Raw genomic sequence first — 23,444 nt, forward strand, 5'->3', positions numbered from 1 at the left:
TCCATCATGCTTTGTGTGGAATGGATAGTCGACTGATGATGAGAGGCAATCCCTTTCCCCCGATCTCCTCACATGTCGTATGATTGCACAATGGCTTTGCCAAGGCTGCACTCAACACCGACATTTCGCTGGCCACCCAGCACAGCTTTTCCATCCACTGTGCTACACAATGAGAAATTGCCAATGCCCAGTTCCTGACTCTGAACCAAAGCGGTCTTTCAGTCAGCCGCAGGTCCCCTGAAATACAGTTTCCATTGTCACAAAATGCCTACCTACGCAAGCTAGTTGTCCAGTTGAGGCAAACGCTGAGTGGCTAGATATGCCAAGCTCCATGATGCCTCTCCAACGTCTGCTCTACCCAGCCGTACCTTTGCTTGCCTTATCCTTTGAATCTACCCACCAAAATCGATGGGCAAACGATCTAGCGATCAGAACGGCCCAGATACCCCAATAACGGCTCCTGGATTCCAATTGGCTGCAGTATCAGCGGGACACAGCATTGCATGGACGTGGAAAGCTCAGCTTTGGTTCGGGTATGGCGGGGCTGCTTCAACGTCCCAGTTCCCCGTCCGGTAGTGAAAGCCACCGTCTGGGGCTATCCCCGGACAGTGGTCGATTCTGCCAAAGGCGGTGGGAGCTCTTGGCCAATGACGTGATCTCTTGATAAGGTAGGCTTATCTGACCTTCGTTGTCTCCGACATGTGGTCCCGGTCTCATTTGGGTTGAATCGCGGGAGGCTTCCAGAAAAATCCACATTTCGCAAACGAGAGAGAGAAAGAAAAAAAAAAAAACACCCATCAACGTCACTGCATGAATTGCGACGTGGCAGAGCCTACCACAAACCAGGGATCGCAGCTCCAACTTCCCTAGCAAATCCCCTCTTCAGAACCACAAGGCAATAGCAAGCACGAACTCAATACCTCACCCCCTCTCTCCTCTTTGTATCCCAGCGCCAAAGAACTTCTGAGCCTCTTTCGCCCGCCATGTCTGCCCCTCCTCAGCTGATCCACATCAAACGGAAGCGGGGCGATGAGGATGTGCCGGTTACCTACCTTCGTGCGACTCCCTCTCTTCACTGTTCCTTTGGGGACCACACACGTACTAACAGACGACAGAGCTTGAGCCAGGATCCAAGAGGCACTTGGCCGGCAGCAGCTGGGTCTACCAAAGACGCTTGGCAAAGGTCAGTGCCAGATCCGCCGCCGCCGCCGCCGCCGCCCACTCCAAGCCCGTTATCCAGTCATCCAAGCCCGGAGACGAAATCTCCAGCTCCCGCCGGCCCCCAACATCGAGCATCCCCTCCGCGTTGTCGAGCGATGTGCCGTCCGCAGCGAACGCGGCGCCCGCCGGGCAGGCGCCAACGACGTCAACCGCCGCGGGGCCACAGCGGCCAACGAACCCCGCCGTCGAGCCGAGACGATTCCACATGTCCAGGTCAGCTATGAGCTCCCCCAGCGGCAGCACGATATTGAAGGCTGGCGGCGGCGTCACGAAACGGGGCCGCTACGGCACCGCTGTCTTCGTGGAGCGGGGGAAGAAGAAGAGCGCGCGGAGGGCGCTCGACAAGCTCGACGCGGACAAGAAGGGCGCCGCTCTCGCATCCGCGGACGTCGGCGTCAAGGATGAGGATAAGCCGGCGCCCAAGAAGCCCCTCGCGAAACGCCCGCCCCGGCCCGCGGCGCCCAACGTCGACGCGGAGCGCAAGCCCATGCCCAGCGTCGCGCCCACCCAGGACCTGGACAAGATCGCCGCCGACATGGACCAGTGGGTCTTGCACGAGATCGGGCTGAACCTGAAGTCGATGGAGCAACCGCCCGCGGCGCCGGCAGCCGCCGGCGCCGCGTCGCCGTCCCGCTTCAAGCCCAAGGCACCGGCCAAGCGCTTCGCCCAGCGGCACCCCGAGCTGGCGAGGGAGCTCGACGGCAGCGGCCGCGGCGACGAAGAGATGGCCGAGGCGAGCGGCGGTGACGAGGAGAGCAGCGACGACGACTACGTCATCGAGGTGTACGAGCTGGCGCCCTCAAAGACCGCGTTGGCCGAGATCCCGCCCGAGCAGATTGGCGTGCTGAGGTTCGATACGCAGGAGGACTTGGAGCTGTTCTACGGCAACGAGGACGACGACTCGGACGACGATGACGAAGAAGACGAAAACGGTAAGTCTCTCTCCCAGTTTCAATCTCCCCTCCCCCTCCCACCCCCATTGTCTTAAAGGGGTCGACCCAGAGCTCTCCGTATACTGACGCGCGGCCGCAGCCGAGAACCACTACACGGCGGATTACCCCGAGGATGAGGTCGACTCCGAGGACGAGTACGACCGCCACGCCTACCTCTTCCGCAACGCCAACGCCTCGGACGAGGAGGAGTTCGACGCCCGCGACCTGGACGAGGACGAAGGCGAGGACATGTACGTCATGGAGGGCGACGAGAGGCGCGACGAGGACGACGTCTTCCAGGAAAAGATCCGTCGGTATATCCGCCAGCACGGCGCGCACTGAGCCGATGGAGTGTACCTACTTGGTATCTTTGGGCTGCACACGGTTTGTATGACAGAAGTAGCCTGCTCCCTGTGGCAAAGACGGAATCTCAATCCATCAGGTGTGGGTGTGATTAGGCATTTCTTTTTCACGCAAGATTATGGGACCGTTGGCCTATACGGAAAATGTGATGTGTGCCATTCAAACAGCTGCAGCACCACCCAAAAGTTCTAGGATAAGTACATGATACCACCCTCCAAGGCGCAAATGCCTTGCAATCTGTCTTCCCTTCGCAAGTCATAGAGGGAAACCCTCTAATCCAGCGCAGAAGTGCCCGTCTCGTTTGGCCAATGATCAAGCCCGATCTCCCAGAACACCGTATAGGAAGAAAGGGGAAGAAAGAAAAGAAAGAAAAAAGCATGGAGTTCTTCTTCTGAAGAATGACAAAAAAGCAGCAGCAAATAAGAGAGGCTCAATGAAGTGACGCCAGTCCTGATGCGAGACGCCTGAGCTCATCCGTTAACGAACGGAGAGAAATGGCAATGCATCCCCAGTCTAGCAACCAAAATGTAGGTTGCACCGAACGCCCCTATGTAAATATAAATCGACACAGCTAGAATAAAATAAAGTAAAAATAAAAAACCAAGAAGAAAAAAAGTGTCTAAAAAAAGAAGAAAAGAAGAAAAAGAAGCTAGATGCATCTCTCCTGAAGCTTCCGACGGCTTCCTAAAGAGTGAGTCTACCGCATCACATGACGGTACAGGACCCAACGGTCCGACCCCGCCGGCGACCACCGTTACCACCCTCCTCCTCGTCGGCATGCAGAATCTGCGCCTCGCGAGCCCTGCGCCTGCGACGACGGTAGCCGGCTCCGGCGGTCCCTGCCTCCTCGGTGGCCTGCATGTAGTCTGCCCACCGGCGTTCGAGGCGGTTGGCGGCGGCGAGGTCGCCCCGGAGTACGCGCTTCATATGCTCGTCGACAGTCATCTGGAACTTGTAGAAGCACTTGAGACTGACAGCCTCGGCTGAGTACGTAAACTTGCCAGCCTCGGACATGGAGGGTTTCGTCTGGGCGTTGCGGAAGAGGACCTCGCGGATGCCGGTCCAGGTGACGTTTTGGCAGTCGTAGACAACCATGTGCAGGCCGACCCGCGGTTTTGGCTTCGCCGCGGTGCTTTGGGAGCGGTTGTTGACCATGTAAGCCGCCTCGGCGAGGACGAGGTCGCTGATGCGGGTGTTGTCGAGTTCCATGGTTCGGAGGCTGACGCAGTTTTTGACGACCGGGAGCACGCCGCTGTCGCCGAGGTTCTCGCAATAGCTGATGGACAGGTGTTCTAGCCACCGCGCGCAGGGGGCCTTGGCCAAGTGATCTGATAGGAGACTGTTGGTGAGACCTGACAAGTCCTCCATCTCGAGGTGTGTCAGGCGTGGGGTGGATGCCAATATGGGCTCCAGCGCGGCGTCTGTGAGCGCGGTGCAACCGGACAGCCGCAGTCCCTCAAGATCGGGGACGTTGTATCCTAAAGCCTTCACCCCCTGGGTCGTGAGGCGGGAGCAGCGGCTGAGATCGAGGTGACGCCATTTCCTCGGGGGACGACGGGTAGGTCGGTAAGGATGTCGATCTCGGGGTCTTCTCCATGTACCATGATCTTGAGCGCGCGGTCGTTGAGCTCGGCGCAGCCACTCAGAACTAGCCTTTCGAGGTTGTTCTTCTCGTAGATCGTATCAGCGACTTCTAGGTTGTCGAAGCCCCTAATCTCTCCGGCCCTCAAATCCTTCAGTCTGGGACACCCCAAGAGTACTGCCTTGATGCCTCGTGCGTCCATGTGCACGCACCACGATACATTGAACGTCTCCAACTGCGGGCACGACTCGGCGATGATCTTGCAGGACATGTTGGTCACTGCTGTCAACCCAGTCAGGTTTAGGTTGGCGAGCTGGTCGTTGCTCCTCAGCAGGTTGTGTAGCGTATTGCGTTGGAAATTGCGACATCCTTCAAGCGTGGCGTTGACCAGGTTCTTGCAGGCCTTGACGACCACCTCAGCCCGTTTATAGTGTTCGACCTGGACACAGCCTCTGAGGTTTAGGTCTTTAATGAAAGGCCCGGCAGCAACGATGATTCTGGCAAGCGACTCGGCAGGAATGATCTGGTAAAATTCCGTAGCATCGAAACATGTCCACAACTGCCCGTCGAAGCAGATCTTGTAGAACATCTTGCTAACGCGCGAAGCTCGTACAAGCTCCTTGGGTGTAAGGTAGGAGAATATTTGCACACGCATCTCGTGAGGCATGTTCTCCCAGAAGTCGAAGCCACGCTTGGGTACCTCAGGGTTTGCGATTTGGATTCTGCTCGTCGTCCTCATGTCGGACGGAAGCCCAACTGTCTGAGGCACTGGTGACTGCGACATGGGAAAGACATTGTCGACTCGTCGGATAGCCAGACGGCTGTCAATGCCCACGAATTGGACGGTTTCGCTCGAGGGTGTTCCTGGAACCGAGCTCGAGGCGCTGGCGTAGCCAGATGCTGTCACTCCGGCAGGGAAGTAAGAATCGCCACCAAAAGAAGTTGCGGAGGTCGAAGGTCCTGCCAAGCTCACGCAGGAGACATTCACGCGTCCGCGCTGGGGACTGCTGTGCGATCTCGTACGACCGGTCCTGGACAGAGAAGGTGAGGAGGGTATTCGTTGCACGCCACAGAGCACAAGGTGGCGGCCTTTGGTCTTGGTAGATGAAGTCGAGAGACCGGGGCCTTCTTCGTCAACCACCTCCATAGTGGTAGGCCCTGCGGGGGTCTCGGTAGTGTCGGTCATTTTGGAGATTCGACGACGAGCTTTGGGACAAAGAAAATGTGCAAAACGCCGACCTGAAGTGGGATCAAAAGGCTCCGGGACTACTACAGGATAAACAGCAAACTCGAGGAGGCCTTATGAGGGCAAAGCGCTCGAAACAGGCAGTGGAACGAACGGTCCTAATTCATAGTCCGTGTGTTGGAGAGACGGGGGAGTATTTTTTTTTTCTTTCGAGACAACTCGAGAGACGGACCAGGTCCCTAGAAGAGCGGATGAGGCATAGGGCACGAATAATCGGGGAGAGGATGTTGTCTCGAATGCCCGCTCTTTCTATCTTTTGGAGGGGGAGGAGGCAGAAGCGGAGGGGTAGACAGGGGTTCTGTAGAGTAGGATCTGCTAAGAAAACGGGTGCCAGCTATCGATCATGGAGGTCAGCCGGTGCAGGTAGCGGAGGGTGGAGCCTTGGAAGGCTGGAAGAAGGGGACCTTACGGGTTGGGGCGGAGCACATGGCACACCGAAGCTCAAGATATCATGGCCTGTTGGGTTATTGGTGGCAGGTCACACGAGCAGGGTCGGGGAAGATATTGGGAGTTGAGGGGGGGAACCAACAAGAAGACAATGAGTTCGGGAAAGATAAGAGTGAGAAGGCGGGAATGTAAAGATGGATGAGAATGGAGGAGGAAGAAAACAAATGGAGGATGAGAAACATAAGAGGGAAACAATGGTTACCTTTTGGCAAAATTCGACCGCGCTCGCGCACCGCCGAAGGGTACAGGTACGGTACGGTACGTACGGGAAGCAACAACAGAAGCTTAAAACGCGCTCTGGGCCGGATATACAAAACGGCCCTCACACCCTCCATCACCGCCATGCCCCTCCCCCTCCCATCCAGGTCGGCGAAACAGGGTCCCTCCCTCTCTTCTCGACTGGCACTGATAGATCCCGGCCCGTCATGCACGACTCTCACCGCACCCCTCACACCTATTACTTGGTAGTTTACGAGTCGCTTCATCACTCTGACGGCCCCCGATGGTACAAACAAACACCTGGCTTACTTGCCTCTGCATCCAAATCCTCAGGGTGTACCTGGGACAACAGCATGGGTTCTGACTCTGGGGAGGTGGCCGCTGGCTAAGCTTGGATGCAGCTGCCAGCTTCGTCTTACCCGCCTTTCCAGCCCAGCCCAAGACCTTTCTGAAGCTGGAAAGTGGCACAGCGACTGAAAGAGTCTGGAAGCAGGATCCACCGCCGACCACCGCAACGCAGGGGACGACCGCAGAGGATGGTTGGTCGGCCTAGATCGATCCCAACTGTCCAAGGGAACGGGAGGCAAAAGAGGACATGCGAAGTCGTTACTGGCGGCCGATACGCAGCAAGATACATACCTCTTTCACTCTCCCACTTGACCCACCTGATGCGGGGCCCGTGGCCCGGCGAGAAAGAGCGGGTGGGTGGAGTGGGGGGGGGGGGGGGGGGGGGGGATGTGGAAGGACGAGGCCTGCCCGGAGTGCAGACTGCCTGTTTGGTCAGGAACCAATCGTTGCGTCGGCTAAAGAGGAAATAATGGGTCTCCTTAGAGGATCAGAACCCCACTACTGGCTACCAGTCAGATCGCCGCTGACTGACACCCCTCCAAGACCCTCAGACCGGCGGGAACCTGACTTGAGCACTTGTCCAAGTCACCGTCCTCTCTTTCTTTGTGACCATCACCGACCCTGATACCGCCATGCAATCAGTCAAATGATGCAAGGTCAGGTACTAAACCGCCAGAAACACCGTGCTCTTCGACACCGCTGGATTGTACTGCATGGCAAACTGCACAAAACCACCATGAACCTCGATGGAAGGCACGCCACGTCGTCGACGAGTTGTGCTGCGTGCAGTCGGCTAGCTCACTCACCGCAAGGTCCTCCGCCTTCAGAAGAGAGTGTGTCTGTCTAAGCAGGGACCTGAGCATCGGATCTGCATGTCGGATCCTGCGTGTTCCCTCAACGTTTCTCTCTCTGTCTCTTCCTAATGCTCGCTAGCGCATTTTGCAGGACCCTTGGACTTGCCGCGACGCACTTGGGTGGGTATTGATTTGCACTCCGGAACCGCCACCCGCTACTATCTGCATCACCAGTCAATCGAGGAATTAGACTGTCCCAAGAATCACTCGCCAGCCGCCGTCACTGTAGCCGTTGCGTCTTTCTGCTGACTGCCTGCATGATTTCGGCGCCGTCTCTCGGTCTTATCGAGATATGTACCTAGCCATGTATCTGCACCGGTGCTACCTGATTCGCCGACAGATATATCAGGCGCTTTTCCATCCGAAGTTTCCTACGGTGTAGGTAGGATGATGCCGGTAACCCGCCTTGAAAAGGAAGAAGAAAAAAAAGGAAAGAATACCCCATCCAGCCGAAACTGACGAAACAGACTAGCTCAATACAGCCCGCTTTGAACACCTCGAGGCTCGCGGAAGAAAGCACTTTGGCGGTATTGCAATCCGTCTTCCTTGGCCCACGCCGCAACCGAACGACTCTTGGCTACAGAAACGATTTTCATCAGCATCGACCCGAATGCGACATTTTAAGCGGGGCCATCTCAGCGCCCTCCGCCTTGACGAGAGACCTGGAACAATCGAACCCACCTCCAGTCCATTTCTGTGGCCATCTTCGCCGCGCTCATGTCGGTTCACGAAATCTTCGAGACCGCAGCGGTTTGGCAGATTTCCATTCAGATCCAACGTGGCATTTTTGACACGACTGTTTTCAAGCGGCTTCTTGGTATTCCAGCCTTTTCCTTCTTGATCAAGCGCACTTCTGAGTACTACCACACACAGACCGGCCCTATCGGCTGACGCTTTTCACGCCGAAGCTCGGGGCCCTATATATGACCACACATCAGCCGACTCGGGTAGGGGAGATAAGGACGTAGCAAGCGACGAGCCACGCGACACCTTTAAAACGCCCAGTCTTGGCGGATACCATGCAAGTACACACTCTCTACGCCGAACGACCTGCCCAGTATCGCATCGCGGCCTCGCGTCCAAGACGGTGGTTCCTTCAAGACGATCTCAACCTGACCCTGTCCGTCATGAGATCTCATGATCCACTTGTCTCAAACATCCTCGAGCCGTCGTGCCAAAGAGCCGTCCTTTGTGAACCATCGAGACAGTTACTGAATTCGGCGCAGGTTGTTGGCCTCGACGTATTGCGATGCAGTGTTTGAGGGCACCATTATGCATCTTTTAACTTCCGCCTTGCCTCGACATCGAGGGCGAAAGAGTTATGTGGGCACCTCCAGCCACGTGCCGGAAATTCTAACAGTTCAACGATAAGATTAGGGAATATCACCTACGTCGTTCGAGACTACCTAGGCGAATATCATACCTCTTCGAGCTCATGGCCAAGACGGTTAACAGCATGTTTTATTTTACTCTCTGAAACCAGCAGCATGGCGGCTATATGCTCCCGTGGCCACCAGATCTGCCAGACGCGGGGGTGCGATGGCAAGCGGCAAGCATACGTCCATGTCGTCAAATTGACTGCCAACGGACAGTCTTGGTGAACTACTGGGCCCCTATTTGCGGTGCTGGCCAACGTGCGCGTAGTAGTGGTAGTAGTAGTAGTAACCTGCTGAGCAGGGTATCGCGCGAGTCGTGCGCATCGAGGCTGTCATGACTGTGCATCTTGTTTGTAGGCCACAGCCTGCCAGGACTGCGCTGCGTTGTCTTGATGGAAAGGCTGTTGTCGGCAAGGGTCTGTCTAGTCGGGGGTTGGTGTGCGAATGGGGCGGACGACGGGAATGCTTCCGCCCGGTGTTCCGTCCTGTCAGGTGTGGCAGGCAGCCGGCACCGCAACGATGAGGTTTGCTTTGGGCGGTGATGATCGAATCTCGCACCGGCATAGGGATGATGGCTGCTTGAATAGCGGCGGACTCGGCCAGTATGTCACTCGCCGGGGCGTGGCTGCGGCACTGTGACGCATCCCGGGATCTACAGCCCCTTTTCTCGAGCGTGGAACCCTCCCGGGGTATTATATCACAGCCGGTGCCGCCGCTCAGTATCAACGAGAGGGCTCCACCGATGGGCCGGCCGTCGCGGAACTGCATCTCCAGTGGGCTTCCATCGTGTTCCTCCCCTCCTCGGCCCTCTCTGAGGCCCCGGTGCCGCGTGCGAAACCCTCCAATCAGCGTGATTGTAATAGCCTCGGTGCCCTACGAGTCAAGCCTGTAACTTGTGCTGTGTGCCCACCTAGAGTTGCAGAAATCGGCACGACTTGCGAATTTCCGGGTGTTTTCCCGACTGTGTTAGAGTATCACTGTGTGTATGCATGTGCGACCTTAAGAGGGACCGCCCTGTATATGTACCTTGAAGCGAATTTCGGGGGGGCGGGGGGTTTCCTCCTGATAGGAGAAGAGAGGGTTTTGGTGAGGCAACTGGGACACACATGTGCAGATGCAGAATGTTTGGCTGGTAATAATCCGAAGCTGTGGACAGATGCATCTCAAAATTTTCGATCACCAGAGAAGCCAGCAGAGTGGACTTTTTTTTTTTACCCTTTCTTTCTTGGAATTGTTCCCCTCTTCGTCCACTACTGCCATCTTCCCCTCCTCTTTTCTCTCCTCCCCTCTCCTCTCCTCTCCTCTCCTTTCCCTTACTTCACCAACCATCGACGTCCACAGAGCGAGATTCGTATCTCTCTCAGAGCCCCAAAGGTGACATTGAGCTTGTGCTGTCTCCATCTTCCTCGTCACGTCACCAACACACCGCCGTCGTCGTCGCCGCCGTCCCCCCCGCACCATCCGTGACCTGACGCCCGCTGCTAACCCCCAGCTTCTGCATTGCTGTTTGGGTTTGACAAGGGAGCCACTTCCCAGCTCCCGAGGTCTCCTCCGTCGCTACCTACATTACGGACAAGCACCTGCGCTAACACCGTGCTGTGTGTGCACTAACTACCAGAGACTAAAGCCGCCCTCCTCCCTGCCTCCAGGTTTCTGTCACTACTCAAGCCAGTCTTAGCCCATCTTTGGACGATTACGGCAGACGATCCTCTCACGAGGCCAGGCGCACGTGGTGGTAAGTTGCCAGGTGTAAGACTAGCCACTCGCCTTGCTTGGCCCTGTTTGTTTCCCTGACTCTCGACACTCGCGCTTGTCAACGGCGCAGCCCAGACAGAGAGAGTAAAAAAGGGCGAGTGAGAAAGCAGAAGAACAGAAGTAGCTGGGCCGGACCGGAGTGGACTGAACGAGAGAGAGAGAGAGAGATAGAGAGAGAGCGCGAGCTAGAGGACATCCGGTTGCGGCATTGACGCCGGCACTGACACTGACTGGCATTGGCATCGGCATTGGCATTGGCATTGGCATTCTCCTGGCATTGGCGCTGGCACCGAGGTGGTACTAGCACAAGACGGCGAGACGACTCACGTTCCCTTTCCTGGCCCTTCGGTGAATCGACTCGGACCGGACTGGGCCTTGCTTGACCCGTGCCAGGACCAAAACCAGATCCAGATCCAGAAGAACCGGCTCCCAAAGAAAAGAGGACGACGAGACGCTTCTTTCGACCTTTGTGGTCTGATTTTAGCTGTTGCGTTACCGCTGCCGTTATTGCTACTGCTACTGCTGCTGCTGCTGCTGCTGCTAGCCACTCGCTGCTAACGAGCCTACGTCCACCTCACTCTCACTCCCCTCCACCACAACTACCACCACCACCACCACCACCACCATCGTCGCTAGTTTCGGAATTGTTTGTCGTCGGATCATTCCATCAATCCTTCCTCAAACTCTCTGTCTCTCTTCCCGATCCCTCGCCGCCCTTCTTGTTGTCTGTTTGTACAGGACGGTCCACGAGCAAGAAAGAGAGAAGAAAAAAAAAAGGACAGAACGTGCTTTTTTTTCCTCACACTATTTGTCGGCCCCAAAACACTCGCACCCTCATCCTTGTGGCAAACCTTGCTTGCTTATTGGAACCCGATCTACCTCCCCTCTGACTCCCACCCCATACCTCCTGGCCTTACCTACAGAGGTAGTGCTTCTTGTGGGAGTGTTTTGCATTTTTGTACTCCGTACCTCATTGCCTATTACTTTTAGCTGGAACAGCCACCGTCGTACAACACCTTGCACCTCTCAGCAAGCACTGCCAATCGTCGGGCACCACTCATTCGTTCTCTCCTCTCGCCGCCGACCGCCCCAGACAAACCAGAGCCGAACCACCGTTCAATACCTGCTAGACCGACCTTTCGCTCCTCAACTCGACCCCGCCGAACCCGAACCTGCATCGTCGAATCCGCATCCTGCCCGCATATTCTACTCCCTAGGACAATTATCCGAATCGACTGCTATTCTTCTTTCCAATTATGCTACGGCCGCATGGGGGACCTCACAACAATGGTACGTCTTTGCCGGCCACGCAATTTCCCTCCTGTTTCGAATCGCCGCGTCCTCTCTGACCTAGACCTCTCCCACGGTTTGTAGGCACCGACAAACACCATGAAGAGCCTCGGGGAAGGAGCCGGACCCCGACGACCCAGCTGGAGCTCCCCAAGAACCGAAGCACCGGGAATCTCGATGTCACAACCGATAACAACGCTGGCTCTGGCCGAATGCGCTTTTCCTTCGATGCCAGCTCCATTGTGGATGGCGGCGAAGCGATGCAAAGGTTGGTCTCACCTTTGGATACTCCCCGATGCCTCCTACCGATCTGGCAAAGCTGCCGAGTCGATGACCATTTGGTCAATGGTTGGGTTTTGCTCTGCGTCGCCAAGATGGCCGTCTCGACAACGAAACACAAGGTTTTAGACGATGGGGCGCGCGCGGCGTCTATATGGGCGCATTGGAGCCTGCAAAGGATGAAAGAATGATTCCAAGTGGGATATTCAATCGCAGTATAAGGCGGAGTATGCATATTTGAAAGAGCGGGCGACAATGATACATGACTATGTTTTTTTGTTCTTTTTTAATGTTTGTTGCCGGGTGGCAAGCAAATGTATGTCACGGGTGCAAGTGCATCATTCAAACAGTCACTTAGTGGCGGGTTGAACCATCACATGGCGATCAAAGTCATTCGAGGCATCATCGTAGCTGACAGGTTTTCTTCTAGCCATAGATCCTCAATCCTAACGGACCATGATCACGGCCTTGGTCTATCGGGATTGCGTCGTATCCGACAACAGCCCTCGTCGCGAGCTCCTTCGAACCCCACATCCAGAAGCTCCTCGATCGGCCTGTCAAGATCAACGTCCATGACAACGTTACTTGTGAACTCTCCCGGCATGCCCTTCAGCTCGCATCCCTCTTCGCCCAACTTTTCCGAAGACCTCTCCCGCTTCCCTTCCGAGTCATTGCATTCCTTCTCCTTCGCCCACCAGTCCGAAGAATTCATCCATAACCGGCAGAACGTCCTCAAGCGATCCATAGACTTTATGAAAGACAGGATGGGATGGTCCGTCTCGCCTTCAAACGTTGCACTGGCAAGTGCGCAAGCGCGAGCGACGGGCGACGTCGAGACCCAGAACATGCTAGACCTGTTGGCTAGAGCACAACTTGTTGGGGCGGGCAACCTTCCATCCATGGACCAGTCACTCGTCGGCCCTCTGACAGGTCCCCCGCAAGTTTCGGGGGAGAATCTGTTCGAAGCCAACTTCGTTCCGCGAACTTCGAGCCCCGAGCCTCTGACTTCGCCGAGTACGTCTCCTACCACGACCCATTCAAAGGCGCCGGCTGCCAGAGCAGACACTGCAAAGAAGCCGGCACAAGATGAGACACAGAAACCACCCGCGGCCGACAACGAATCAGAAAACTCGAGCAGGACGCCGACAAACGAGAGCGGGACGACAACCAAAACATCGCCGCCGCCGTCCCGGAGACTCAGCCTGAAGCGGACACTGACGGATACGCTACCGGTCTCGGTTCATCAACAGCTCATCGACACCATGGCGCAACCTTACCTGGCAAATCAGGAGGCGGTTACATCCCCCACAACGGCACATCCCTTGTCCGCATCAAACATGCCAAACGCACTGGGCCCGGCTGTTCATGGGCATTCCACGAGATGGGTCCCGGCAGCGCAGGCCATCTTCACAACGGAGTCCAAGCCGCCATGGACGATCATTGCAGCCAACGATCTTGCCTGTCTGGTTTTTGGCGTCACCAAGGCAGAGGTCCGGAAGATGGGCATCTTGGAGGTGGTCCAGGAGGAGCGGAGGGCTTGGTTGGAAAAGAAACTCCTGCAGATGGACCCCGAGGATGTCATCAAAGAGGCAGAAGACATCCCAAAGACGACGGTATCTCCACCGACTCCTTCCACATCTTCGCTTCTGGGCGGGCGAGGTGGAATCACCGCCCAATTGCTGAGCAAGCCTAACTCGCGATCGCAGCCACCGAAAGCAGTCGCACGGAAAGCCCAAACCGTGCATAGTGGAGACCCGAACCCTCCCAAACTCAGAGGAACTTCGCGGCACCAGAGCAGTCGATCCCGGGGTGTTCTCCTATGTGGAGACGTCGTTCCCATTCAAAAACGAAACGGCGCCACGGGCTCCGCAAGTCTCTGGGTCAAGGAGAAGCGGATCGGTCTCATTTGGGTCCTTGAGGAAATCCACGAAGACGTGGCACAGATCGAACTCGACGACGAAGGCATCATCCAGAAGATCTCTGGGGCCACAGCACCGATCTGGGGGTTCGAATCGCTACAGAGCGGGGTCGATATCGGCAAGCTGATACCGCGCATTCCTCGACAAGGCATCGACCCTCGCACCGGCGAGGTGGACTTTGCGCAGATTGCCAGACGTAGGTTCTTCACATGCCCGAACCCAGCCAGAGTCAACATTCCCTGCACCGTCGAGCAAGTTCGGGGCAAGACAGAACTGCGCGTCTCGAGCTTTCCGCATATCGCAGGCATCATTGTAGTGGACCCCGAGACACTGAAGATTCAGAGCTCCAACTCGGTTTTCTGTGGTGCGCTGTTTGGGTACGAAAAGCCTGACGGCATGCCCATTGATTCGCTGGTTCCCGATTTCGAGAAGGTCCTCCATATCTTGACAGAAGAGGACGGCGTGCAGTTGCAGGACGGGATTGTGGTGCCGGAGCACAGTTTCCGCCGAGCCTCGGCAATTTTGGGCCTAAGGGAGAACCGCCCAGATGCTGCAGCTAGTTTCCTGAGGCCGGACGGATTGCCGGGTAAACACAGGGACGGCTCGGGGCTCAAAATCGACGTCCAGATGCGAGTGGTCAGAAGCGCAAAGCAGTCCACGGTCATACAGGAGACTGTCATTGAGGACGAAGACGAGGACAAGGGCGGAGAAAACCACGACGACTCATTCTTGATTCCTCATTCCGAAATAGTGTTTGCCCTTTGGATCACCTATTCCAGGCACATGCACGCTTCCCGGGCCAATCTAGGCGTGACGCCAGCTTCTGGCTCTGGAACGACGACTCCCTTGCATCAGCCGTCACCTGGGCAGACGCCCGCACACACGCCAATCGAGATTAGTTCAGATTCCGACGAGCCCAAGCCTGCAGCAGCGTCGTCATCCTCGACTGCGTCGGGTTTTACCAAACAACTCAAAGAAGTCGCCATGACGGCCGCTGCGAAACTGACTGGCGGGCCCCGAGCCGAGAAGAAGCATGACAAGGCACCCGTACCACCAGTGGTCGAGCCGGCCCAGCAGAAGAAGTCGATCGACGACTTCCAAATCATAGAGGATATGGGTCAGGGTGCCTACGGCCAGGTCAAACTGGCCAGGTACACGACGACGCAAAAGAAGGTGGTTTTGAAGTACGTGACAAAGCGACGCATTCTGGTCGACACTTGGACGAGGGATCGCAAGCTAGGCACGGTGCCTCTAGAGATCCACGTTCTTGACTACCTGCGACGTCCTGACTTGCGACATCCGAACATTGTCGAGATGGAATCATTTTTTGAGGATGACGTGAACTACTACATCGAAATGGTGCCTCACGGACTGCCAGGCATGGACCTCTTCGACTACATTGAACTACGGAGCAACATGGAAGAGGCCGAGTGCCGGAGCATCTTCGTCCAGGTTGCCAAAGCCATTGGCCATCTTCATACGAAGGCCCTGGTAGTCCACAGAGACATCAAGGATGAGAATGTGATCCTGGACGGCGAGGGCAACATCAAGTTGATCGATTTTGGGAGCGCAGCGTATATCAAGAACGGCCCCTTTGATGTCTTCGTGGGTACTATTGGTGAGTCGACCCGTTCTTGCTTGTATTGGGGTGACGAGAGCTAACCATGACACAGATTACGCTGCTCCGGAGGTGCTCGCAGGCAAGCCATATGGTGGTAGGGAGCAAGACGTATGGGCGCTCGGAATCCTGCTCTACACCATCATCTACAAGGAGAACCCATTCTACAGCATTGACGAGATCATGGACCGAGACCTGCGCGTCCCGTGGACGATGAGCGACGAGAGCATCGACCTGGTGCGGCGTATGCTCGACCGTGATGTAACTGCGAGATACGACATCAACCAAGTCCTGGAGCATCCTTGGTGCCAGGGGGTTGAAGAGGAGGACTGAAGGAGTGAAATGAAGTGATGACGAGGAAGGAAGGAAGGGATATGAGCATTGGGAGGCAGCTGGGGCCTATTCGGGGCCACGGAGCAAATTTGGTCAAGATACCCTCAAGAGCAATCTTGGAAAGCACGGCTTCTCGTCCGATCCCCGTTCGAGTCAGAACCGGGCGTGCTTAGAGAGAGCTATTTGACACAACAAGACGTTTTCTTCTTCCTTTCTTTGGATCATGTGATAAATTGAGCCGGCCTTTCAATACCGGGGTGAAGATGGAGCAAGTGGTCTTTTTTTTTTTTTTCCTTCTTCTTTTGAAGAGTAGGGGGTGGGTTCGGAGTTAGGGAGTACGGAATACAAAATTAGATGTGCAATCTCGCTCTGCGCTGTTGGTCATCCTTTGTCTGTGTTGTCGGGGTCGAGGAGGGTACAATGGCAGATGAGACGAACGGAGCTGGCAACGCTTCTTTGTTGACGGAGAGCACGTGGGTGTATTTGTGAGCGTTCTCCTAACGCGAGCCGCCCTTGGCAGCAACGACCTTCACGATGGTGTTGTCCAGAAAGGAGGAGTACGAGATAAATACCTTGGTACGTGTCGAAGCCCGGCAATCTGGCGGCTTGGGGATTTCAGGTAATATTCGCGAGGGAACCGGTTTAGGGTAGAGATAATCGATACAGGTAGATTGCTATAGAGTATCCTCATACTGGAAACGAAATTGGCCAGCAGTGACATGACTACCTACCCACCTTGTGTGTGATGTGGCCCATCGTGCGCGGGGCACTGTCTTTTGGGCAGGCGGTCGTTGATTCCAACGTACCCCTCTGCCCCACTCTGGCCGTTGCGCTGACTCCCCTTCCATCACCTGCTGTCCCAGGCCTGCTGCTATGCTAGTCTCTCTTACCTCATCGGGGCCTCATCTCAGGCAGGGGAGGGGGTACGAGGTGTGGTACTTTGACTTGGCCAGAGCTTCCACCAGCGCCTAGTTCCTCTCCAGCCACCTTCAACTCACTACACTCCAATCGATCGCCAACCTAATCCCGTCTCATTGCGTGCGGCTCTTTTGAGTTTGAGACTTTCCATCTGGGATGCCAGGCCGGGTTGCTTCTGTAAGTCTTGGCAGTCCAAAAGGCTCCCTCAGCCGAGGCCTCCTTGCTGCACGATGAGAACCCTCGATGAAGCCCAGTAAGTGCGGTGCGCGTCGAATCACCACGACCTCTGACATCATTTTCCCACCGACTAACCCAACTCACAGGACGCGGTGGGCCGAGACATCAAAGAATGCCAGGAGTTTCTCCGAGTTACAGAATGCAGTCAGATACAACGGGCCTTCGAGCCCATGCCTCACAGGCTGCAGGTCGGTGTGTTGGAAGGTCAGTGACAAGTCGGGGCCGTTGATGCTGTCTCAAGGCCGAGCTGACTTACGCTTCGCAGGCCTTCCTGCTCCTGCAAGACGTCGACCCCGCAGACTGGCTTCATGGGATCTCCGAGCTGCGCAGCTACTACTCTCAACGCCGGGATCATTTCTTAAAGTTCATCGAGCACCCGGAGGAGCTGGCCAAGGTAGCCATTGACCCGCTGACCGACGACCCAAAGGTCCGTGCCATAGAGTATTTCCCCCATGCCTGGCGACCTTGAGCTCACACTTTGCCGCAGTCGCCGTGGAACACTGTCCGTCAAGACGAGATCATCAGGGCGGAAATCGCGCAGGATGTTCGTCGCCTGCCGGATGAACCTTTCTACCACCAAGACCGGACGCAGACATTGATCATTGACGCGCTGTTTGTCTACTGCAAGTTGCACCCTAATAGCGGCGGATATCGCCAGGGTATGCACGAGCTTCTGGCGCCGATAGCATACGTGGTCAATCAAGATGCGCTTGATCGTGAAGCCATCGCGTCCAGCGGACAGCCGGTTGATGAAGCGATGGTTGGTATGCTGGACTCGTCCTTCATCGAGCACGACACATTTGCGTTGTTTTCCAAGATCATGGAGAAGGCCAAATCGTTTTATGAAGTCAAGGACTCCGTTTCAAAGGCGGCCTTGGCATCCGTGTCCAAGGATCGCGTGGAAACATCGGCCATTGTTGAGAAGAGCAAGTTCATCCACGAGGTGTGCTTGGCCAAGGTTGACCCAGAGTTGGCCAACCACCTGAAAGATATTGAGATCCTGCCGCAGATTTTCTTGATGTAAGCATCTGCAACCCTCAGAGATCTCTGCGCCCCAGTACTAACAGAGCTGGCCCCTTAGCCGATGGATCCGCCTTCTTTTCGGCCGCGAGTTTCCGTTCGACGAGCTCCTTGTCTTTTGGGATACCCTCTTTGCCGTCGACCCGTCCCTAAGCTTGATAGACCTTATTTGTGTTGCTATGCTTCTTAGGATTCGTTGGAGTTGTAGGTTCTCGTCATGTACTTCCTCCTGCCTCTTTCCAGGCTAATTCGTTGCAGTGCTCGAGGCAGACTACTCTGTTTGCTTGCAATTACTACTCAAATATCCCGCACCAGATGCCCCTCATGGACCTCACACGTTTGTAGACGATGCCATGTACCTGAGAACGCATCTTAGTGTCTCCGGGGGTGTCTCGCTCCTGTTGAAATATACGGGGAAGATGCCAAGCACAACACAGTCTGCAGCTAGTTCACGGCCCACGACGCCAATAAGCCAGGCATTTTCTTCTTTCAGGAACCGAACCAGAGGCAATCAATCGCCGATTCCCTCGGCAAGCAGGTTCATCCAGCAGCAGGGTGGAGTGGAAGCTCTGTTCCAGGGCGCCGCAAAAAGCATGCTTGAGCGAGGCGAGAAGCTCGGCATCAACCAAGCCGTACGCGATGCCATGGGTGACATCAGGAAGAACATGCAGAGCTTGAACGAGGTACGCTATACTCCTCGCACAGCAAGACAACTGCTGGGAGACGACTCGGCGACCCAGGCCATTGCCGCGCTGGAGCAACGGAACAAGCTCCTGGCGAACATGCTGGACGAGACGGTCGCAAGTCTTAGGTCTTTGGGCACATCCAACCTCGACGATAAGGTTAAGACCCTGGAGCTCGTCGAGGTAGCAGCCGCCAAGATCCAGTTCGTCAAGGTTTACCTAGAAGACCCAACGATCGAGGTCCCAGACTTGGAGGGCTTCACTAGTCCGCCACCTGAAGAAGCGAGAGGAGAAAATTCGATGGACGTCGACCCAAACGGCAAGGCCGCCCTGGAGGCCGCTGCTTCCGCCGAAAATGTGGCAGGTGCCATATCCACGCTGTCCATGGCAGACCAAGGGAAAGCCATATTGTCGCCAGCTTCGACATCTCCTCTCCCCGAGCCGATGGATACCACACAAGATGCACCTGCAGACAAACCTGCCGAGCATCCTTCAGTGACAACATCAAGCCCAAAGTTGGGGACCCCTCCGAGGAAGCCGAAGGAACGACCTCAGCCGCCGATTCCAACGCGATCAACCCTTGCCCAGTCGTCCTTCTCGTGGATGCTTGAGCCGGATCAGTCCGCGCAATCCGCGTCGCCACCGCAGATGCCAAAGTCGAGCTCCGGAGGCGCACACCGGAAGAAACCCTCAGGAAACATCAGCAGAGAGCGGAACGCCTTTCTCTTTGGCGAGGTTGTCGCCGATTCCGACGACGACACCAAGCCGATCAAGTCTGATGACATCTTTGGGCTGCAGCCCATGGAGAAGCACAAGTCTCCATTTGCATAACGATTACGAGAACATGTTTGGAGATATGATGACAATGAATCGAGAACGTGAATAAGCCGGCAGCATGACAAATGCGAGGCTTGCTAGCAAGGAAAGATGTCGGACGTGTCCATAGATGGGAGAGCCGGCACTATCAAGACAATACATACTTAACTTTCCGAGCGATTCCCTTCGTCTCCCGCAGTGGTCTCCATGCTTTAACGATCGTTCTGGACTTTCCACCAGTTGTCATCGACCAAGACTTGACCCGCCGCCGCCGCTACATGTCATGTGGGGACCGCCTCCTTCTCGGCCCTTCCGCGCTGGCCAAGCCTAGTAGATGCATGCAGGCAATAACCAATGAAGCCGGGGATGATCTCTTTTCTGGTCTAATTTCGTTGGAGGCAACTGCGCTAAGGGAATACGCTCCATTGGCTCAAAAACTCGCTCTTTTCTGGTTGAGATTGGATGGACGCTCCACTCGAGCTAACCGCAGTTGACCGGAATCTTACAGCATTTCCACTTCCAACAACGATAAGGCCATGGAACAGTTGACTCGTCATTTCTAGCCGCCTCCACTCATCACATTGACCGACACAGAACCCGCGGGTAGTCGTGCGCCTCGTTCTGTAACCCCTGGAGGCTAAGATCCCCATGACAATGCTGAAGGTCGGAAGGTCTCGACTCCCTGGTCCCCAAGGGGGCGGCAGTGTCTGTACGACCGCCGACGGTCCAATGCGAGAGAGCACTGCTGTTTGAACGTTGATGGGCCGTCGACGGCGGGTACGGTCAGCACCGAATGCGATGCGACGGCAGGCCCTTTGTGAAGGCTTTCATGCCCGTTCTTATCGATGATCAAGCATGCATGCGATGACGACGACGACGACGATGCCAACGTATTACAAAGGCATCGTCCTCCTCAAGCATAAGAAAGCTGGACAGATGAAGGTCGATTCTGTGGCACGTCACCCCCTCCCAACGGACATACACGCCTTGAAGTCGCGTGTTGGTGCAGGATATTTCGAGGATCCTTCTAGGTTCAAAGCAGACATGCCAAGGTCCACCATCCTCGCCAACCAAGCCCCCTTGTTATCGCAAGCAGGAACCGGTTGTCAAAAGGGCCCAGGTCTGGGACAAAGCATACGTGCAAGGGCTTGGGGCATGTCCCCCAGACCCCAAACATCTCATGTCTTCTAGGTCTGTCTGCCAAACTTCGAGAACATGCACCACGCTGTCAAGCCAGGCCTCTGTGTCACTACCCGGCCTTTCTCTTGCCAAAACATCCAGAAACGGGATCCATCACATAAGTGAGGCCAGTATTGATAGCCAATTACCAGATGCTACATGGTTCAGCAAGGCACAGCAAGCAAACACGCACGCAAACAACACCCTCGCCCCCTTCTCCAGGGTTCCGACTGCAGCCGAGGCCCTTCCAACCGCATAATGGACCTCTGCACTGGTTCAAGCCTCTTTCTCTACGTGTTTCCCCCTCGATCGGGAACTACGCCACCAACAACACTTAGGGTCCGACAGTCCGGTTCGTGGTCGGCTTGGGGGGCGTGTGCAACGGAAGCCAAAAGGAAACCGATATTGACCCTCCACCAAGATTCTTCATCACCGCCACCTCACATTCGACCCGCTTCACCCCGAGGCTTCCCCCCTTCATGCTCGCATTGACCTCTTGAAGTCGATAACAATGGACCAAGATGATGTCTCACTGTTCCTGCTTCGAGAAAACAACTTGTAAGCAATGCGACCCGAAATAGCCCCCTCCCCCTTACGGCCTCTCGGTTGCATAAGGGCTTGCCCCCTATCAGCTGCCCCAAATCTCCGTGTAATTGTCATCGCCCGTCTAGACCGAGCCTCGAGGCACGATAGTCTTGTGTCCTCGCCCCATACTGTCTGCTGTGACAGAAGCCAACCTGACCGCTATCATCAGTACGGTTGAGATTATCGACAAACACTCTTCTACCCACACACACACACACACACACACACACACACACACACACACACCGGTCTCCCAAGACCAAGTCGAACAGACCGCCCAAACCGTCTAACCAGTTCTAGGGTTGGACCGCTGGGCGGAGTACCTGGAGACCGGATAAGGTACAGGCTGACCCCCCTTCCCAACCTGCTTGCAGGATCTCTTCACGGATCTGTAACATAACGGCCCTGCAGTTGGTGACGGACAATTCCACCCCAAATACAGGAGCGTCCGTACACCACCAGAAGAACATCAACGCGGCACATTGTTTGCGTTCTTTTCTCCTTCTTCCCCTAACGTGATCTCGGGGAAACAAACCCCCCCCCCCCCCCCTTTTGTACCCCCTTACCAATCACTCAACCACGAGGCTGCTTCGCCTGGTTTCAGTTGGACCAAGTTAGCGATGCTCCCACCTCCCCGGACTTTTACGCGTCGAGGCACAAAGGACGCACAAAAGAGAGAGATCCAAGTGGTAATCCGTCACCAGCGCCTGTCTGAACCCTTCCCCCCTCCCCGGGTCCCAAACAAGCGGTTTGCCTTGACGTACAAGGCCCGATGGCCCGAACGGTTTCTGTGCGACGACGGCGCCCGTCACTTGGAAAAATCCGGATCCGGCAGACGCACGTTCGAGAATGGCAGCTGCCCGCATGGATTGTTCAACTGGTTGATTGGTATCCTAAGTAATACTAGCCCCCCGGGCCCGGGGAGGCTTTGGTCGCCTCCATCATCATCATCATCATTATCACCATGCCGAACCCAAACCCAAACCCAAACCACGCCCCCCACGCCCCCCCCCCCCCTTTCCTCCACTTCCGCCCGACCTTGTGTCCCTGATCATAACCCATTTCTAAATAGATAAAACGCTGTCGTATATCATTGGCCCTGGAAGACAGACACCACGTGAACAAACGACGGGGTTGGGGAGGGGGAGGAGTCAATAGCAACGTCATTGTTGGTGACTGTCAAATCCCATCCCCACACCACGCGCCGTTGGTATCCCGTGTGTTTTTTTGTGGTTGTTGTTTTTCCCCCCCTTCCCGTTTGTAGGTATTTGCCTCCTGACCACCCCTCCTCCCTTGTCCCTAGTAGGAGGGGGGCAAAGGGGGGAAGGAGGTCTGTAAAAAAAAATAAAAATAAAAGTAAATAAATGTTTTCAACTCCTTGTCGTCATTGGCATTTGTCCCCGTGTACGCTGCTACATTGCCCGGTTGCCATGCTCACCCCTCCCTTCTCCCCCTAACGTATCGAAATCCAATTCGTAAATGCGTCTATTTCCCGTCGGCGTGTCCCGAAAACTCCCTGAACCCCCTTCCCAAACCCATCAGGAGTGTGTGACCTCACGGGATAGAAGGGATAGAGAGAGAAAGAAGGAAGGGAAAAAAGGAGCACACATTGAAGCCCCGTGACGAAAGACGAAAGAGAAAAGAGAAACACGGACAGACAGAGAGAGAGAGAAAGAGAAGGGGGCCAAGAAGACAAGACCATTCTTGGAGGTCATCCCCCTCTTGTTTGCTTGTCCCCTCCCTCATGGACCCGGGCCCTCTGTTTGCTCGCCAGCCTAGGTTCTCCTGCCCTCCTTCGAATAGAAGCGACTCCCGGGCGCTGCGAGAAACAAACGTTTTCTCGTCTCTTGGACATCGTACACGGATGGGGGGGGCGGCTCCTCGGAAACACACACACTGTGATGCTTTTTGGTTGACCTTCCATCCTTTTTTTTTTCTTTTTTGGGGCAAGGGGGGGCTTTGATGGGAAGTGTTGTTGCAGGGTAGGGGTGTTCTTCTCTCTCTCTCTCTCTCTCTCTCTCTCTCTCTCTCTCTCTCTCTCTCTCTCTCGCGCGCGCTCTCTCTTGATTGTGTGATTTACACGTTAGACAAATGCTAATGGGGATGTGGGTTTTCTTTTTTCTTGTGTAATCCCCGAGTTTTTTTCCCACTCCCCAGCCGGAGCTCCCTGTAAATCCCCGTTGGCCTTTGAAATGTAGTATGTGTATGGCCGAATAACTCCCCT

At 55.5% G+C, this 23,444-nt stretch overlaps 10 protein-coding genes across 10 annotated transcripts; 5 read left to right on the forward strand and 5 right to left on the reverse strand.

Annotated features, from left to right (window-relative positions):
* The first annotated feature begins 899 nt into the window (after positions 1–899).
* LY79DRAFT_246300 (uncharacterized protein) lies at positions 900–2,741 on the forward strand. Its single transcript, XM_060551797.1, has 3 exons — positions 900–1,056; positions 1,116–2,153; positions 2,254–2,741. The coding sequence occupies exons 1-3, from the start codon at positions 984–986 to the stop codon at positions 2,493–2,495; spliced, it is 1,353 nt and encodes a 450-aa protein (XP_060419183.1). The 5' UTR covers positions 900–983; the 3' UTR covers positions 2,496–2,741.
* A 480-nt stretch (positions 2,742–3,221) lies between these two features.
* Positions 3,222–5,284, reverse strand: LY79DRAFT_586603 (F-box domain-containing protein; the record flags this gene model as incomplete). The annotated part of the gene is made up of 2 exons (XM_060560659.1): positions 3,222–4,010; positions 4,070–5,284. The coding sequence occupies 2 exons, from the start codon at positions 5,282–5,284 to the stop codon at positions 3,222–3,224; spliced, it is 2,004 nt and encodes a 667-aa protein (XP_060419184.1).
* A 283-nt stretch (positions 5,285–5,567) lies between these two features.
* On the reverse strand, positions 5,568–6,412 carry LY79DRAFT_246292 (uncharacterized protein). Its single transcript, XM_060551796.1, has 2 exons — positions 5,754–6,412; positions 5,568–5,678 (listed from the first exon to the last, which is right to left on the reverse strand). The coding sequence occupies exon 1, from the start codon at positions 6,274–6,276 to the stop codon at positions 5,809–5,811; it is 468 nt and encodes a 155-aa protein (XP_060419185.1). The 5' UTR covers positions 6,277–6,412; the 3' UTR covers positions 5,568–5,678; positions 5,754–5,808.
* Positions 6,027–6,705, reverse strand: LY79DRAFT_537350 (uncharacterized protein). The gene has a single exon (XM_060556666.1). The coding sequence runs from the start codon at positions 6,645–6,647 to the stop codon at positions 6,426–6,428; it is 222 nt and encodes a 73-aa protein (XP_060419186.1). The 5' UTR covers positions 6,648–6,705; the 3' UTR covers positions 6,027–6,425.
* A 1,884-nt stretch (positions 6,706–8,589) lies between these two features.
* Positions 8,590–9,482, reverse strand: LY79DRAFT_246339 (uncharacterized protein). The gene has a single exon (XM_060551799.1). The coding sequence runs from the start codon at positions 9,354–9,356 to the stop codon at positions 8,826–8,828; it is 531 nt and encodes a 176-aa protein (XP_060419187.1). The 5' UTR covers positions 9,357–9,482; the 3' UTR covers positions 8,590–8,825.
* Positions 9,483–12,514: 3,032 nt separating this feature from the next.
* Positions 12,515–15,782, forward strand: LY79DRAFT_505702 (uncharacterized protein; the record flags this gene model as incomplete). The annotated part of the gene is made up of 2 exons (XM_060553649.1): positions 12,515–15,449; positions 15,505–15,782. The coding sequence occupies 2 exons, from the start codon at positions 12,515–12,517 to the stop codon at positions 15,780–15,782; spliced, it is 3,213 nt and encodes a 1,070-aa protein (XP_060419188.1).
* Positions 15,783–16,479: 697 nt separating this feature from the next.
* LY79DRAFT_246335 (WD repeat domain-containing protein) lies at positions 16,480–19,798 on the forward strand. Its single transcript, XM_060551798.1, has 6 exons — positions 16,480–16,953; positions 17,024–17,141; positions 17,203–17,364; positions 17,425–17,957; positions 18,019–18,161; positions 18,216–19,798. The coding sequence occupies exons 1-6, from the start codon at positions 16,931–16,933 to the stop codon at positions 19,469–19,471; spliced, it is 2,235 nt and encodes a 744-aa protein (XP_060419189.1). The 5' UTR covers positions 16,480–16,930; the 3' UTR covers positions 19,472–19,798.
* Positions 19,799–20,371: 573 nt separating this feature from the next.
* On the forward strand, positions 20,372–21,175 carry LY79DRAFT_246477 (uncharacterized protein). The gene is made up of 2 exons (XM_060551800.1): positions 20,372–20,647; positions 20,788–21,175. The coding sequence occupies exons 1-2, from the start codon at positions 20,637–20,639 to the stop codon at positions 21,125–21,127; spliced, it is 351 nt and encodes a 116-aa protein (XP_060419190.1). The 5' UTR covers positions 20,372–20,636; the 3' UTR covers positions 21,128–21,175.
* A 593-nt stretch (positions 21,176–21,768) lies between these two features.
* Positions 21,769–22,645, forward strand: LY79DRAFT_246481 (uncharacterized protein). The gene has a single exon (XM_060551801.1). The coding sequence runs from the start codon at positions 21,841–21,843 to the stop codon at positions 22,294–22,296; it is 456 nt and encodes a 151-aa protein (XP_060419191.1). The 5' UTR covers positions 21,769–21,840; the 3' UTR covers positions 22,297–22,645.
* LY79DRAFT_537367 (uncharacterized protein) lies at positions 22,216–23,238 on the reverse strand. The gene has a single exon (XM_060556667.1). It carries the CDS (start codon positions 22,920–22,922, stop codon positions 22,674–22,676), a length of 249 nt encoding a protein of 82 aa, XP_060419192.1. The 5' UTR covers positions 22,923–23,238; the 3' UTR covers positions 22,216–22,673.
* Between the last annotated feature and the right edge of the window lie 206 nt (positions 23,239–23,444).

Source organism: Colletotrichum navitas, assembly GCF_030913465.1.
Source record: "Colletotrichum navitas strain CBS 125086 chromosome Unknown LY79scaffold_4, whole genome shotgun sequence".
NCBI lineage: Eukaryota > Fungi > Ascomycota > Sordariomycetes > Glomerellales > Glomerellaceae > Colletotrichum > Colletotrichum navitas.

Bases quoted from the DNA above. Each gene is read 5' to 3' on its own strand.
- LY79DRAFT_537350 (XM_060556666.1), bottom strand. From the start codon at position 6,647: ATGTATCTTGCTGCGTATCGGCCGCCAGTAACGACTTCGCATGTCCTC.
- LY79DRAFT_246300 (XM_060551797.1), top strand. From the start codon at position 984: ATGTCTGCCCCTCCTCAGCTGATCCACATCAAACGGAAGCGGGGCGAT. The intron at 1,057-1,115 runs GTGCGACTCCCT...AACAGACGACAG, and splicing joins TGTGCCGGTTACCTACCTTC to AGCTTGAGCCAGGATCCAAG. The intron at 2,154-2,253 runs GTAAGTCTCTCT...GCGCGGCCGCAG, and splicing joins TGACGAAGAAGACGAAAACG to CCGAGAACCACTACACGGCG.
- LY79DRAFT_246339 (XM_060551799.1), bottom strand. From the start codon at position 9,356: ATGCAGTTCCGCGACGGCCGGCCCATCGGTGGAGCCCTCTCGTTGATA.
- LY79DRAFT_246335 (XM_060551798.1), top strand. From the start codon at position 16,931: ATGAGAACCCTCGATGAAGCCCA. The intron at 17,365-17,424 runs GTCCGTGCCATA...ACTTTGCCGCAG, and splicing joins CGCTGACCGACGACCCAAAG to TCGCCGTGGAACACTGTCCG. The intron at 18,162-18,215 runs GTAGGTTCTCGT...AATTCGTTGCAG, and splicing joins TCTTAGGATTCGTTGGAGTT to TGCTCGAGGCAGACTACTCT.
- LY79DRAFT_537367 (XM_060556667.1), bottom strand. From the start codon at position 22,922: ATGGTCTTGTCTTCTTGGCCCCCTTCTCTTTCTCTCTCTCTCTGTCTG.
- LY79DRAFT_246292 (XM_060551796.1), bottom strand. From the start codon at position 6,276: ATGAAGCGACTCGTAAACTACCAAGTAATAGGTGTGAGGGGTGCGGTG.
- LY79DRAFT_246481 (XM_060551801.1), top strand. From the start codon at position 21,841: ATGCTCCCACCTCCCCGGACTTTTACGCGTCGAGGCACAAAGGACGCA.